This window comes from Leucoraja erinacea, chromosome 32 (assembly GCF_028641065.1).
Source record: "Leucoraja erinacea ecotype New England chromosome 32, Leri_hhj_1, whole genome shotgun sequence".
Classification (NCBI taxonomy): domain Eukaryota; kingdom Metazoa; phylum Chordata; class Chondrichthyes; order Rajiformes; family Rajidae; genus Leucoraja; species Leucoraja erinaceus.
In genome coordinates, this window is record NC_073408.1 from 23,108,231 (window position 1) to 23,122,046 (window position 13,816).

Below are 13,816 nucleotides of genomic sequence, written 5' to 3' on the forward strand. Positions count from 1 at the left end.
TGTAAACTAAATCACAACACTCATGACATGGTCTTAAATATTACCCATATGAATGAATTGGCCAGGTTCACTGTTGTTCGGGGGTAGTCTTCTCTGAGCTTTGAACCCAGGTCCCTTCTTCTTGCCATGGTTGTCCCCTCATTGTCGCCCTCGATGTCCTGGACCACCCTTCTTTTATGCTCATTTCCCTTCAATGCTCGAAAGGAAGCCTTTGTTCCAACTCAAGGCTCTCTTGATGTTAAAGTCAATAATTTCAAGTTGTCACACCTCCAACGGCTGAATAAACAAAACACATCTTTGTTCTTTATCAGGCTAGAACGTTCTTAATTGCATTTTCTGCTCATATCTCTTTCTGATTATAGAGTTATTTTGCAATATGTTCGTTTGAGGCACCTTATCTTCTCAAGGCAGTACTGCCTTAGCTGTGAAGTTACCTTCAGCTCTGCTTCGAACAGATGTCCATGATGTGACCGTTTTCACTGCACTCCTTGTTCTCCAGGCTCCAGCGTTCCGCTCTATTTGTCGCTAGCTAGTAGCATCCTCCCAAAGCCTGTTGGGATACTTGACATCCAGTCCCAGGCTATACTATGCCTGGCATAATCAAACGTAACTACAAGAGTGTGTAGAAAGGAACTGCAGATGCTGGTTTATACCAAAGATAGACCCAAAGTGCTGGAGTATCTCAGCGGGTCAGGCAGCATCTCTGGAGTAAATGGGTGGGTGACATTTCAGGTCAGAACCCTTCGTCAGAAATTATGTAGAAAAGAACTGCAGATGCTGGTTCATACTTTGTAGAAAGGAATTACAAATGTGAAGGGTCCCAACACTAAACTTTACCCATCCATTTTCCTCAGAGTTGCTGCCTGACCCGCTGAGTTATTCCAGCACTTTGTGTCTATCTTAAGTGCAAGAATGTAGGAATAGTGGATTGAAAAATCATTCCTAGCATTGAAACCTTGAAGTGCACTTACTCTTGTACTTACTCTTGTAAGTGATACAGACAGGGGCAGAACCCCCCCCCCCCTCTCGATTTGAGAGGTGGGGGACGATCCCCCCCATATTTTGTCATCCGGATTTTAAAACCCAGTGAAATCTCCACTTTCCGCGAGACAGTGGGGGTGGGACTGCTGATCGAGGGCGCCGATTGGACGAGAGAGATGTCGGTCAGCAGGCAATGGGGGCGGGACATGATGATTCAGCGCAATCATTGGAGGAGGGAGGTGTCGGTCAGAGGCGGAAGTAGGGGGGGGGATGGGTCTGAGTGCGTTGATTGGAGGAGGGAGACGTGCCAAAGCAGCGCTAACCCCAGCTCAACTCTGCCTGTCCCGCCAGTTCAACCTGCCTGGACTTGCAGGAAATATGGCCCAGGTTTACAGCCAGCGCGGAGAAGCAGTGTTGGTGTCCCGTCAGTCCAGGCAGGGCTGTAGGTTAACCCAGCCAGACAGGCAGAGTTGAGCTGCATTTAGCGCTGGATTGAGCCTCTGAAACCTCGCACGTGTGTGAAATTGTGAGTGTGTGTGTGTGAAATTGTGTCCCCCCCAGTCCCCTCCATATTTTTATAGTGATTTCCGTGCCTGGATACAGCAACCAATTTACACCTAACAGGCTGCCTCAGACAACATTGATATTGCACAGGTGGTTAAGATATACATGTTGGCCAGAACTTCAGGCAGATATCCAGCATGCTTTTGTGTCGTGCCATGGATTATTATCCAGCCTCCTGAGGGAGCAGACTTGGTTCAACATCCCTGCTCTTTCACAGTCTGACATGGTATTCCAACCTTGATGACCAAGTTAATCTTAGGCTGGAGATACAGCATGGAAACAGGCCCTTCGGCCCATTGAGTCCACGCCAACTATCGATCACACATTCACACTAGTTCTATGTTATCCCACTTTCTCATCCACTAGGAGCAATTTACAGAGGCCAATTAACCTCCAAATCCGCACGTCTTTGGGGTGTGGAAGGAAACCGGAGCACCCGGAGGAAACCTGCGCAGTACACAGGGAGAACGTACAAACTCCACAGAGACAGCACCCGAGATCTGGGTCGAACCCGGGTCTCTATGTTATGAGGCAGGGGCTCTACCAGCTGTGGCACTGTGCTGCCCTCAAGCAAGTCTCTGAATGATATTGCTCAGACTGAGGATGGACAGTCAGAACCTTCTTCCTGGAGTGGAATTGTGAAAGACCGGAGGGGCAAATTTTAAAGGAAATAGAAAATAGGTGCAGGAGGAGGCCATTCGGCCCTTTGAGACATATGCGGAGCAGGTTTTTTACACAGATGTGCGGGGCAGGTTTTTTACACAGATGTGCGGGGCAGGTTTTTTACACAGAGGGTGGGTGCCTGGAACACACTGCCAATGGTGGTGGCGCCAGGAGGTAGCGTAGATAGTAGAATTTATGAGACTTTTGGATTATCACATGGATATGGGAGTTGGGGAATCGAGGACCAGTTGACCTACAGTAGGTTTAAGATGAAGGGGAAAACATTTAATAGGGTAACCTGTTCACACAAATAGTGGTAGGTGTACGGAACGTACTGCCAGAGGAGGTAGTTGAGGGCAGGACTATCGCATCGTTTAAGAAACAGTTAGACAGGTACATGGATAGGACAGGTTTGGAGGGATATGGACCAAATGCAGGCAAGTGGGACTAGTGCACCTGGGACATGTTGGTCAGTGTGGGCAAGTTGGGCCGAAGGGCCTGTTTCCTCACTGTAACAATCTATTACTATGTTTGGCACATACTACGTGGGCAGAAGGATCTGTTCCTGTGCTGGGCTGCTCTACACTCTCTGCAGTTTATTGCAATGGGATTATTGGTCCTGGATCAGGTTTACCAGTGACAGTCTGCCATCTGTAATGAGAACAGAACACATCCAGCAAGAGCTGACGGAATGCATTCAGACTGAAGATAATTGCACTTGTAGCTTTATATTTAGTATAAGAAACAAATACTATGGGACATTATTATCACCACAACTGCTAACAAGAAACTCTGTTCATTGTGGAATAGCTTGTGCAGGAAGGAATTGCGGATGCTGGTTTACACCGAAGATAGACACCAAAAGCTGGAGTTACTCAGTGGGACAGGCAACATCTCTGGAGAAAAGGTATAGGTGACGCTTCGGATCGAGACCCTTCTTCAGACTGAGAGTCAGGGGAAAGGGAAATGAAACATATAGACCTTGATATGGAGAGGTATAGAACAAATGAATGAAAGTTATGCAATAAACGATGATAAAGGAAACAGGCTATTGTTAGCTGAGGGCGAGGTAAAAACGAATTATAGACAATGAGACTCAACAAGACGACTTTGAAGCTCATTGGACGGGCGGGGGAGGAATGTAGAGAGGGGGGATGCTTTGGTTACTTGAAATTAGAGAAATCAAAAGTCATGCCACTGGGTCGTAAGCTGCTCAAACAAAACATGAGGTGCTGTTCCTCCAATTTGCGTTTAGCCTCACTCTGACTGCATGCTATTCCACAGAATCTATTTTATTCTAAATCCTTTAAAATGTCTGCTGAATCTCTCCTTACTCACAGGGGGCGACTGAACAGCTTGTTGTAGATAACTTTCCCCATAATGGAATGGTCCAATCCAGTGTTGATTTATATTGATTCATTGATTGTGATGAAAGGTACATCGAAGATATTTCAGCTTCCAGAGTCTGCACCGACCATGGCTCATCCTTTCACTCTCTTACCCCACTTTCTCATCCACTCCCTACATGCGAGGGCCAATTCACAGAGTGCTAATTAACCTACAAACCTGCACGTCTGTGGGATGTAGGAGAAAACCGGAGTGCCCGAGGAAACCCACGTGGTCACCTGGAGAACGAGCAAACTCCACACAGGCAGCACCCGAGGTCAGGATTGAACCTGGATCTTTGGCGCTGTGAGGTAGCAGCTCTCCCTGCTGCACCACTGTGCCAAACCTGCAATGAATTGGACCTTAAACTCCAGTAGTCTCATACTATACCACAGATGCTACAGAAAGTAAACCTGAAATACTGAGGGGATTTGCTTTAGTTTAGTTGAGTGTTGAGATACAAAGTGGAAAAGGGCCTTCGGCCCACCGAGTCTGCACCGACCAGCAATCCCTGTTCACCAGCACTATCCTACACACACTGGGGACAATTTACACTTATGGGCCTGTCCCACTTACGGGACTTTTTCGGTGACTGCCGGCACCCGTCATAGGTCGTTGCAGGTCACCGAAAATGCTCAACATGTTGAAAATCCAGCGGCGACCAGAAATACGCTACGACTCTTTGGGCGACTGAGGAGACGACTCACAACCATACAGGTGACACCCTGTCGACATGTCGCGGGGTGAAGCCTGTATGGTCGTGAGTAGTCGCCCAAAGATTCGTACCTTGTTCCTATCGCTGCTGGATTTTCAACACGGTGAACATTTTCGGCAAACTGCAATGACCAATGACGGGTGCCGGAAGTCGCCGAAAAAGTTGCATAAGTGGGGCAAGCCCATTATACAAAGCCAATTAATCTATAAACCTGTACAGCTTTGGAGTGTGGGAGGAAACTGAAGATCTCGGAGAAAACCCACACGGTCATGGGGAGAATGTACGTATTCCGTACAGACAGCACCCGTAGTCAGGATCGAACCTGGGTCTCTGGCGTTGCAGGCACTGTAAGGCAGCAACTGCACCACCGTGCCATTATTGTTGATTCTTTATGAGGGAAATGTTCTGTTGAGTTGTTGTTACATTGGAAACAGAATTCCAATCTTCTGTACTGTTTATATTCACAACATGTGGCCTCTCCTCGCATGAGGATTACTTATAGCAATACGGAACTGCAGATGCTGGTTTATACCAAAGATAGATACAAAGTGCTGGAGTAACTCGGCAGGTCAGGCAGCATCTCCCCACTGACCATCAATCAAAATGTTATCCCACTTTGCATGTTATCCCACTTTCTCATAGGGACAGTTTACAGAGGCCAATTCACCTGCGAGCACATTTTTGGAATGTGGGAGGAAATGGGAGGACCTGGAGGAAACCCACGCGGTCACGAGGAGAACATACAGACTCTGCGCAAACGACACCCCTAGTCAAGATCGAAACTGGGTCCCTGGCACTGTTGGGCAGCAGCTCTATCGCTGGGGATAGACACAAAATGCTGGAGTAACTCAGCGGGCCAGGCATCATCCCTGGAGAAAAGGAGTGAGTGACGTTTTGGGTCGAGAGCCTTCTTCAGACTGAGAGTCAGGGGAAAGGGAAACGAGAGATATAGATGGAAGCCAAAAATGCTGGAGAAACTCAGCGGGTGAGGCAGCATCTATGGAGTTAAGGAAATAGGCAAAGTTTCGGGTCGAGACCCTTCTTCAGGCTGAAGATGGGTTTCGACCTGAAACGTTACCTATTTCCTTCGCTCCATAGATGCTGTCTCACCCGCTGAGATTCTCCAGCAATTTTGTCTACCTTTGATTTTCCAGCATTTGCAGTTCCTTCTTATACTAGAGATATAGATGGTAATGTAGAGAGATATAGAACAAATGAATGAAAGATGTGCAAAAGCCTAACGATGATAAAGGAAACAGGCTGGTGTTAGCTGTGGGCGACTCCATGACTCCACCATCAACAGCCTTGAGACAAAACACTCTGAAGCCCTGGTCCTTGTAGCCAGAGACTTTAATCGAGCCAACCTCAAGAGTGTACAACCAAAGTACTACCAGCACCTCTCTTGTCCCACCAGGGAGGAGAACACCCTTGATAACAGCTACACATCAATACAAATCTCCTACCACTCTGTTCCTCGACCACATCTTGGGAAATCTGATCACCCAGCCGTGCTTCTGCTTCCGTCCTGAGTTTAGAGATACAGAGTTGAAATAGGCCCTTTAGCCCACCTAGTCCGCAACAACCATCGATCCCCGCACATCAACACTATCCTACACACACTCGGGACAATTTACATTTATTCCAAGGCAATTAACCTACAAACCTGTACGTCTCTGGAGTGAGGGAGGAAAGCCCACGCAGGTCACGAGGGGAACGTACAAACTTCGTACAGACAGCAACTCTACCGCTGCACCACCATGCCACCCTTATCTGTCAAGGCCATGAGATTGACTAGATTGTATTTAGACATAGTTTGATCTGATCTGTTTGGAGGTTGAAAAACAAAGATTTTCACTGAATATCTGTCCACTTGACGATAATAAACTAAGGTGGATGAGTTAGATTGGGCTTGTTGGATTGAGCTGATGGGCCGAAAGGCCTCCTTTTGCACTGTAGCTACGCAGTATTTCTGTTTGGATTACTACAAAACACAAGGTGCTGGGGGGATTCAGTGGGTCAGGCAGCATCTGTGGAGGGAATTGGACAGGTGATGTTTCAGGTCAGGACCCTTCTTCAAACTGATGGCAATATAGTGGGAAAAGAGGAGGGGTGCGGCAAAGCCTTGCAAGTGATATGTGGATACAGGTGGGAGAGGTGAAGAAGGGTCCCGACCATTTCCCTCCTCAGATGCTGCCTGACCCGTTGAGTTCCTCCAGCACTTTGTTTTGTGTTTGCTGAAGATTGCAACATCTGCACTCTCTTGTACACACAAAGTGCTGGACTAATAGGGCCATTCTCACGTTACGAGCTGACACAAGAGGTAACCCGAGTGAAGGGGTCGTGGTTGAGCACGATATAACAAGTGAAAGATCAAGAGGTTAACCGAGTTCCCACGGGTAGACGGCAGTTTCCCGTTTACTTGTCGTTTCTGCGATGTTCCCAGATCGTCTCCCGAGTTACTCTTGAGCCAATCCTGATTGAAGTTTTGTTTTAATAAGCAACAGTGTTAAAGAAGACCTCTCCATCCTGTGGCTTTGTTCTAAAGATATAATTCAGCGTGGCCGCATCTATTGAGTGGCCTACAAAGGGAAAATGCGCACCAACCAGTGCCAGAGTAGTTATAATTTGTTTGAAACACACAGGTTTGATATGTTTTAATTGAATTTACTGCCATGTCTACACACTGCGGGAGACGGGAGATTAAATCTTTGAATGTGGACGGATGTGCACATCAGATTGTTGTGAGACGGAGCTCAGGGTTCGCCTCCTGAGTTGCTTTGGTGCCGAGGCGTGAGTTGAGATGGAGAGAGGTTGGGGGGGGGGGGGGGGGGGGCATTAATCTGTTTGGGGTGACATGGCTCTTGGGTTAGGCTGGGATCATTCTCTGCGGGGTGATCTTAGTGCGGGAGACAACTGTAGGAGAGGTGTACTGACTGTGGGCAGAACTTTGGAAGTGATTGCCCACCAGTCTCAAAAGCCGCTGTGTCTTCCTGTCCCTGGGATAGCAGGGGGCGATCAAACAGCACAATACCCCCCTCCCCCTCCAACTCCAGAGGAATCCGCTCCCCGTTGGGCCGCTACCGCGACAAGTGGCAGTTCGCCCACAGCCCGAGCTGTGCCCCCTCATCCGCAACCCCAAGAACAAGTCGTACCTTACACACCATCAGCTTCTGCCCCTACTTCTGCCCCTACGGGGAGCGTGTTCCTCTGGAGTTGGAGCGGGGCTGGGCTGGAGTTGCTAATGGCTGTGGGATCTCCATGCTTGCAGTGGGCCTGGGGATTGGTGTCTCGTTGGTTCTGACGTCTCCAGCCACCCCCCTGGACTGGGAGCTGTACCGCCCTTGCCCCCTCCCTCTGCAAGTGCAAACAACCACACTCTCCTGCTCACCTGCAAAGGCGGTACAGTTCCCAGTCTCAGTTCCTGTACAGGGGGGTGGCCGGAGACGTCAGGGCCAACAGGAACCCGCTCCCTGATGGGCCGCTACGGCGACAAGTGGCAGTTCGCCCACAGCCCGAGCTGCGCCCCCTCATCCGCAACCCGGGTTCCTCTGGAGTTGGAGCGGGGCTGGGCTGGAGTTGCTGTTGGCTGTGGGTCTCTGGTTTCTCCGTGCTTGCAGTGGGCCTGGTGGGCCTGGGGGTCGATGTCCCATTGGTCCTGACGTCTCCGGTGACTGGCACGGACCTGCTGGCATCGCCGACGTGAAGACAGAAGCCCCCGCGCCGGTGCAATGGGCGGGGAGCTGGAGAGGGGACGGAAGGGGTCACACACATGGCCGGGAAGCAGAGGGGTGTAGGTGGGGGTGGTGACAGACAGGGCCAACAATGAGTGGAGAAAGACAGAAACACTGACGTGCAAAGGAGACCTACAACAGTGCATGGTCTCTCTCGCGTTATGGCAGGTGATTGCCGCTGGGAAACTGAATGGAGCGACAATCTGCTGCTGCTGCCCGCTGAGTTAAAGAGTTCCCACGGTAGACTCACGATACACTAAGGTAAACACACGGGCCACTACATTCTTAAATCAAGTTAAAATGTTTCAATTATTAACCACAAGAGTAAAATTGACTCGTGGAAAATTTCAAACACGTTTGATTTTTTGCAAGAGTAGACAAGTTACACGTGAACCTGCCGTTAGCGCCACGGTGCACTACGTTGCGTCCACGAATGCCGTACGTTAATCGTACGTTATTACCACGAGGTTTAACTCGGGTTACCTCTTGTGTCAGCTCGTAACATGAGAATGGCCTTTAATTCAGCGGGCCAGGCAGCATCTCTGGAGATACACAAAAATGCTGGAGAAACTCAGCGGGTGCAGCAGCATCGATGGAATGAAAGAAATAGGCAACGTTTCGGGCCGAAATCTTTCTTCAGCGTCTCTGGAGGATATGACTAGGCGACGTTTCATATGTTCCTAACTCATAGGAGCTACACTGCCATTCAATCATGGCTGATCTATCCTAATCAAGAATCTGTCAATCTCTGCCTTAAAAATATCCATTGACTTGGCTTCCACAGCTGTCAGTGGCAATGAATTCCACAGATTCACCACCCTCTGACTAAATAAATTCCTCCTCATCTCCTTTCTAACGGTTCATCCTTTTATTCTGAGGTTGTGCCCTCTGGCCTTAGTCTCTCCCACTAGGGGAATCTTCTTCTCCACATCCACTCTATCCAGGCCTTTCACTATTCAGTAAAGCCCACTTACGTGTCCTTGGCACGCTAATTATGCAACCTCGTGGTCGCATTGAGGCACGATGGTCCCGCGAAGGTCGCGCGCAATTTCATGCGCACACAAAGCCGTCTGGAGTGCGTGACATCATTTGAAGATAGACACAAAATGCTGGAGTAACTCAGCGGGACCGGCAGCATCTCTGGAGAGAAGGAATGGATGATGTTTCATGTCGAGACTCTTCTTCAATCTGAAAGAAGGGTCTTGACCCGAAACGTCACCCATTGCTTTTCTCCAGAAATGCTGCCGGTCCCGCTGAGTTACTCCAGCATTTTGTGTCTATCTTCAATTTTCTTGCCCCCGCTCTTTTTTTTTTTTTTTTTTTTCATATCTCAATGGCTTTTCTTCATTCTTTACTACTTAAATACAAACAAGTTACAACTAGTGCTGGTTAAGGACAGTGGCACAATACCAAAAATATTAATAAAGACTTGTTTTTTCCATAATCCGCAAAAATTCCTGTTCATTGATCTCACCATCGCCATCCCGATCAGCTTCATCTATCATTTCCTGCAATTCCTCATCGGTCAGATTTTCTCCTAGTTCTTTAGCAACCCTTTTCAGGTTTTTGAATGATATCTTGCCTGTTCCATCATCATCAAACAGCCAGAAGGCTTTCAAAATTTCTTCTTTGGAGTCTTTCTCACTCATTTTCTGAGTCATCATAGCTAAGAAGTCATTGAAATCGATGGTACCAGATCCTTCCTTATCAATGTCTGAAATCATCTTTCTAATTTCTTCTTTTTTCGGTTCAAACCCTAAGGCTCGCATGGCAACCTTGATTTATTTTACATCAATAGTTCCTGTGCCATCAGTATCAAACAAATCAAAAGCTTCTCTGATTTCTTGCTTTTGTTCTTCTGTGAGATCCGGTTTTGGCCCAGATTTTTTGCGCTGTGAAGATCCTACAGTAGCTTTCCTAAAGCTGGTAGCCATTGCTCAAAAGCCGTGCAATTATATAAACTACTCGAGGTAGGTAGGCGGGCGGACAGACAGTCAGACAGCGCCCAGCAGCCGCCGCTGTCGAAGGTAAACAAACTCTTGGCCCCGCTCTGGGAGTAGGATTGGGGGCGGATCTGGACCGCAACGGTCGTGAGCCCCAGGCCGAGTTCGGCGATCGTTTGTCTGCTTCTGCTGCTTTTGGATGTGAGACGTTGCATCACGCCAGGGCCTTGCGCCTGTTCCACTTTGGCCGTCAGTTATGCGACAGGTCGTTGGCGCGCGAAGATATTGTTCACGACAAAATTTCGGAGTGCCACACGATATCTCGCACTACATACCCCTCCGCGCTTCTCAGTGGGACCGGCCCCGCACGGCCATACAATGCCCATGCGCCTCAATGTGATGACGAGGTTGCGTAATTTGTGTTGCCATGGACACGTAAGTAGGACAGGCCCTTAAGTTTCAAAGGGGTTCTCCCCCTCAGCCTTCTGAGCACCAGCGAGTACAGGCCCAGTGCCGTCAAACGCTCATCGTGCACAACCCACTCATCCCCGGGACCAACCTCGTCTGCAGCCTCTCCAACGCCAGCACATCCTTCCTCTGATACGAGACCCCAAGTCTGCATTTCCAAAGAAGTCTGAAGAAGGATCCTGACCCGAAATGTCACCAATCCATTTATTCCAGAGATATACTGCCTGACCCTCTGAGTCCTTGTGTGTAAACCTGCATCTGCAGTTCCTTGTTGCTGTAGTCTCACATGCATTGTTCAGCCTTGCTCTGGGAAGATAGACACAAAGTGCTGAAGTAACTCAGCGGGACAGGCAGCATATCTGGTGAAAAAGAATGGGTGACGTTTCGGGTCGAAGCCCTTCTCCAGAGTGAAAGTTAAGGGGAGGAAACTGGAGGTAGACAAAGGCCTGAACAAAGCAGGGCCGGCAACAGATGACCAAGGAAGGGCGGAGCCCACAATGGCCCATTGTTGCCTGGGGAAGAAATGGAAATGGAGATAGACACAAAGTGCAGGAGTAACTCAGCGGCGCAGGCAGCATCTCTGGGGTGACGTTTCGGGTTGAGACCTTTTTTCAAACGGGTCTGATAACAGTGAAATGAGTAGGCCAACTAGGGTGGGGGTGGTGAAAGGAGAGGGGGGGGGAGGGCAGGGGGGGAGGGACAGAGGGGGTGGGGGAGAGAGGTTCCGGGAAGGTTCAGAAGCATGCTCGGCTGCACTGCTGGAGAGCCTGATGTTGATGCCACGCCTGGGCCTGCGCTGCCACTGTGGCTGGAGCTGGCAGCCGGGGCTTCTGCCTCTATTCTTGTTCGGCCACAGCCAGCACAGGCTGACGGACGATGGCAAGGAGACGGGCAGCAGATGGGCGATGTCAACGCAAGCGGATGCCTCATTAAGCTGCACTCCCATTCATCCATTCTGCAGCTGTCGAGAGGGGAAGGTAAACAGCCCAGATGAAGCTCTTGCCTTCTGCAACCACATGAGCAGTGGCAGCTCATCGCCAAAGAAGCTGCGGACTTCATTCCTCCTGGCGATCCTTCGAGCTACCATCCCGTACCCAGCATCTTTGGACTTCTTCTCCTCCACTTCCTTCCCCCCTGCCCTGCCAGTAGCCAAATATTTCAGTTCATTGACCCATCACTGTTTTTTAAAATCAAAAAATGTATTTAATTATTAAAAAATAATATTGACACTACAATAAAACAAGCCAGAACCCAGCACCATCATACAATACAAACATATATCCACAATAAACTACTATACAACTATGTTACAATCCTTATTGAGGATACATTCACCACCCTGCGGTGCCCAGCGGTCCCAGAACTCCCTCAGGGTGCCCGTGGACAGGGCATATTCCCTTTCTAACCCCACCCGGGCACGGACGTATCCCCGGAAAAGGGGCAGGCAGCTGGCATGGGTACAGCCCTCCACCGCCTGGCGCCTTGACTGGCGTAGGGCCAGCTTGGCCAGGCCCAGGAGTAACCCAACCAGGACATCTTCAGCCCTACCCTCTCCCCTACGCACAGGGTGTCCAAAGATGAGGATGGTGGGTGAAAAATGCAGCCAGAAGGCAAGGAGCAGCCCCTTTAGGTATTCAAACAGTGGCTGCAGCTTCAGATTCAGATTCAGATTCAGATTCAACTTTAATTGTCATTGTCAGTGTACAGTACAGAGACAACGAAATGCATTTAGCATCTCCCTGGAAGAGCGACATAGCATATGATTTGAACATATGCGGGTAAACAGTCCGTGGTTGGGGTGAGAGCAGTCCTTGGCGATGCTGAGCGCCCTCCGCAGACAACGCTTGCTTTGGACAGACTCAATGGAGGGGAGCGAGGAACCGGTGATGCATTGGGCAATTTTCACCATCCTCTGCAATGTCTTCCAGTCGGAGACAGAGCAGTTGCCATACCATACTGTGATACAGTTTGTAAGGATGCTCTCGATGGTGCAGCGGTAGAAGTTCACCAGGATCTGAGGAGACAGATGGACCTTCTTCAGTCTCCTCAGGAAGAAGAGACGCTGGTGAGCCTTCTTGATCAGAGTTGAGGTATTGTGGGTCCAAGAGAGGTCATCGGAGATGTTAACACCCAGGAACCTGAAGCTAGAAACACGTTCCACCTCCGTCCCGTTAATGTGGATGGGGGTGTGCGTGCCGCCCCTGGACTTCCTGAAGTCTACAATGAGCTCCTTGGTCTTCTTGGAGTTAAGGGCCAGGTTGTTGTCAGCGCACCATGCTGCTAAGTGCTGGACCTCCTCCCTGTAGGCCGACTCATCATTGTCGCTGATGAGGCCAATCAGCGTTGTATCATCTGCATAGTTGATGATGGTGTTAGTACCATGTACAGGTGTGCAGTCATAGGTGAAGAGGGAGTAGAGGAGGGGGCTCAGCACACAGCCCTGTGGAACGCCGGTGTTCAGGGTGAGGGTTGAAGAGGTGTGCTTGTCTAACCTAACAGACTGTGGTCTGTTGGTTAGAAAGTCCAGTATCCAGTTGCAGAGGGAGGGGTCGATGCCCAGGTTACCGAGTTTGGTGATCAGTTTAGATGGTATAACGGTGTTGAATGCTGAGCTGTAATCGATGAACAGCATTCTTACGTAAGTGTCTCTGTTGTCGACGTGGGAGAGGGCGGAGTGAAGTGCCGTTGAGAGATGGCATCCTCCGTACTCCTGTTCTTGCGGTAGGCAAACTGATAGGGATCCAGTGTGGGGGGTAGGCAGCTTTTGAGGTGTGCCAGGACCAGCCTCTCGAAGCACTTGGTGATGATGGGGGTAAGTGCAACTGGGCGGAAGTCGTCGAGGCTCGCCGCAGTAGAGTGTTTTGGCACTGGCACGATGGAGGTGGTTTTAAGGCACGTGGGGACAACTGGCTTGGGTAAGTGACAGGTTGAAGATGTCAGTCCAGACGTCTGTCAGCTGCGCAGCACAGGCCCTGAGCACGCGCCCGGGGATGCCGTCAGGGCCAGCAGCCTTACGTGCATTAGTCCTACTCAGTGCCACGTACACGTCGTAGGGGGTGAGTGTGAGGGGTTGGTGATCGGCAGGTAGCACAGCCTTGATGGCTGTCTCTAGATTGTCCCTGTCGAAGCGGCCATAGAAGTGATTAAGCTCCTCAAGGAAGCCTCACACACTCCATGTACACGTGGTGCACTGACTCTTCCAGCCCACAACAGTGGCAGGCGGCTGGCGAGTCTGTGAACCGCAAGAGAAACAGGTTGCAGGGAACACCTCGGTGCAATACCCTCCACCCTAGATGTAGGGTGGCAGAATCCCTGCGTAAAGGGGACCCCACCAGTGGCCTCCTAGATCCATCACTGTGGGGGAA

The 13,816-nt window shown here is 49.8% G+C and overlaps 2 protein-coding genes across 3 annotated transcripts in view; one reads left to right on the forward strand and one right to left on the reverse strand.

Annotated features, from left to right (window-relative positions):
• Window positions 1–13,816, forward strand: part of kirrel3a (kirre like nephrin family adhesion molecule 3a) — a 764,091-nt gene that overhangs the window by 261,218 nt on the left and 489,057 nt on the right. The gene's annotated exons all lie outside the window — the stretch shown is intronic.
• On the reverse strand, window positions 9,395–10,093 carry LOC129712452 (centrin-2-like). The gene has a single exon (XM_055660894.1). It carries the CDS (start codon window positions 9,807–9,809, stop codon window positions 9,459–9,461), a length of 351 nt encoding a protein of 116 aa, XP_055516869.1. The 5' UTR covers window positions 9,810–10,093; the 3' UTR covers window positions 9,395–9,458.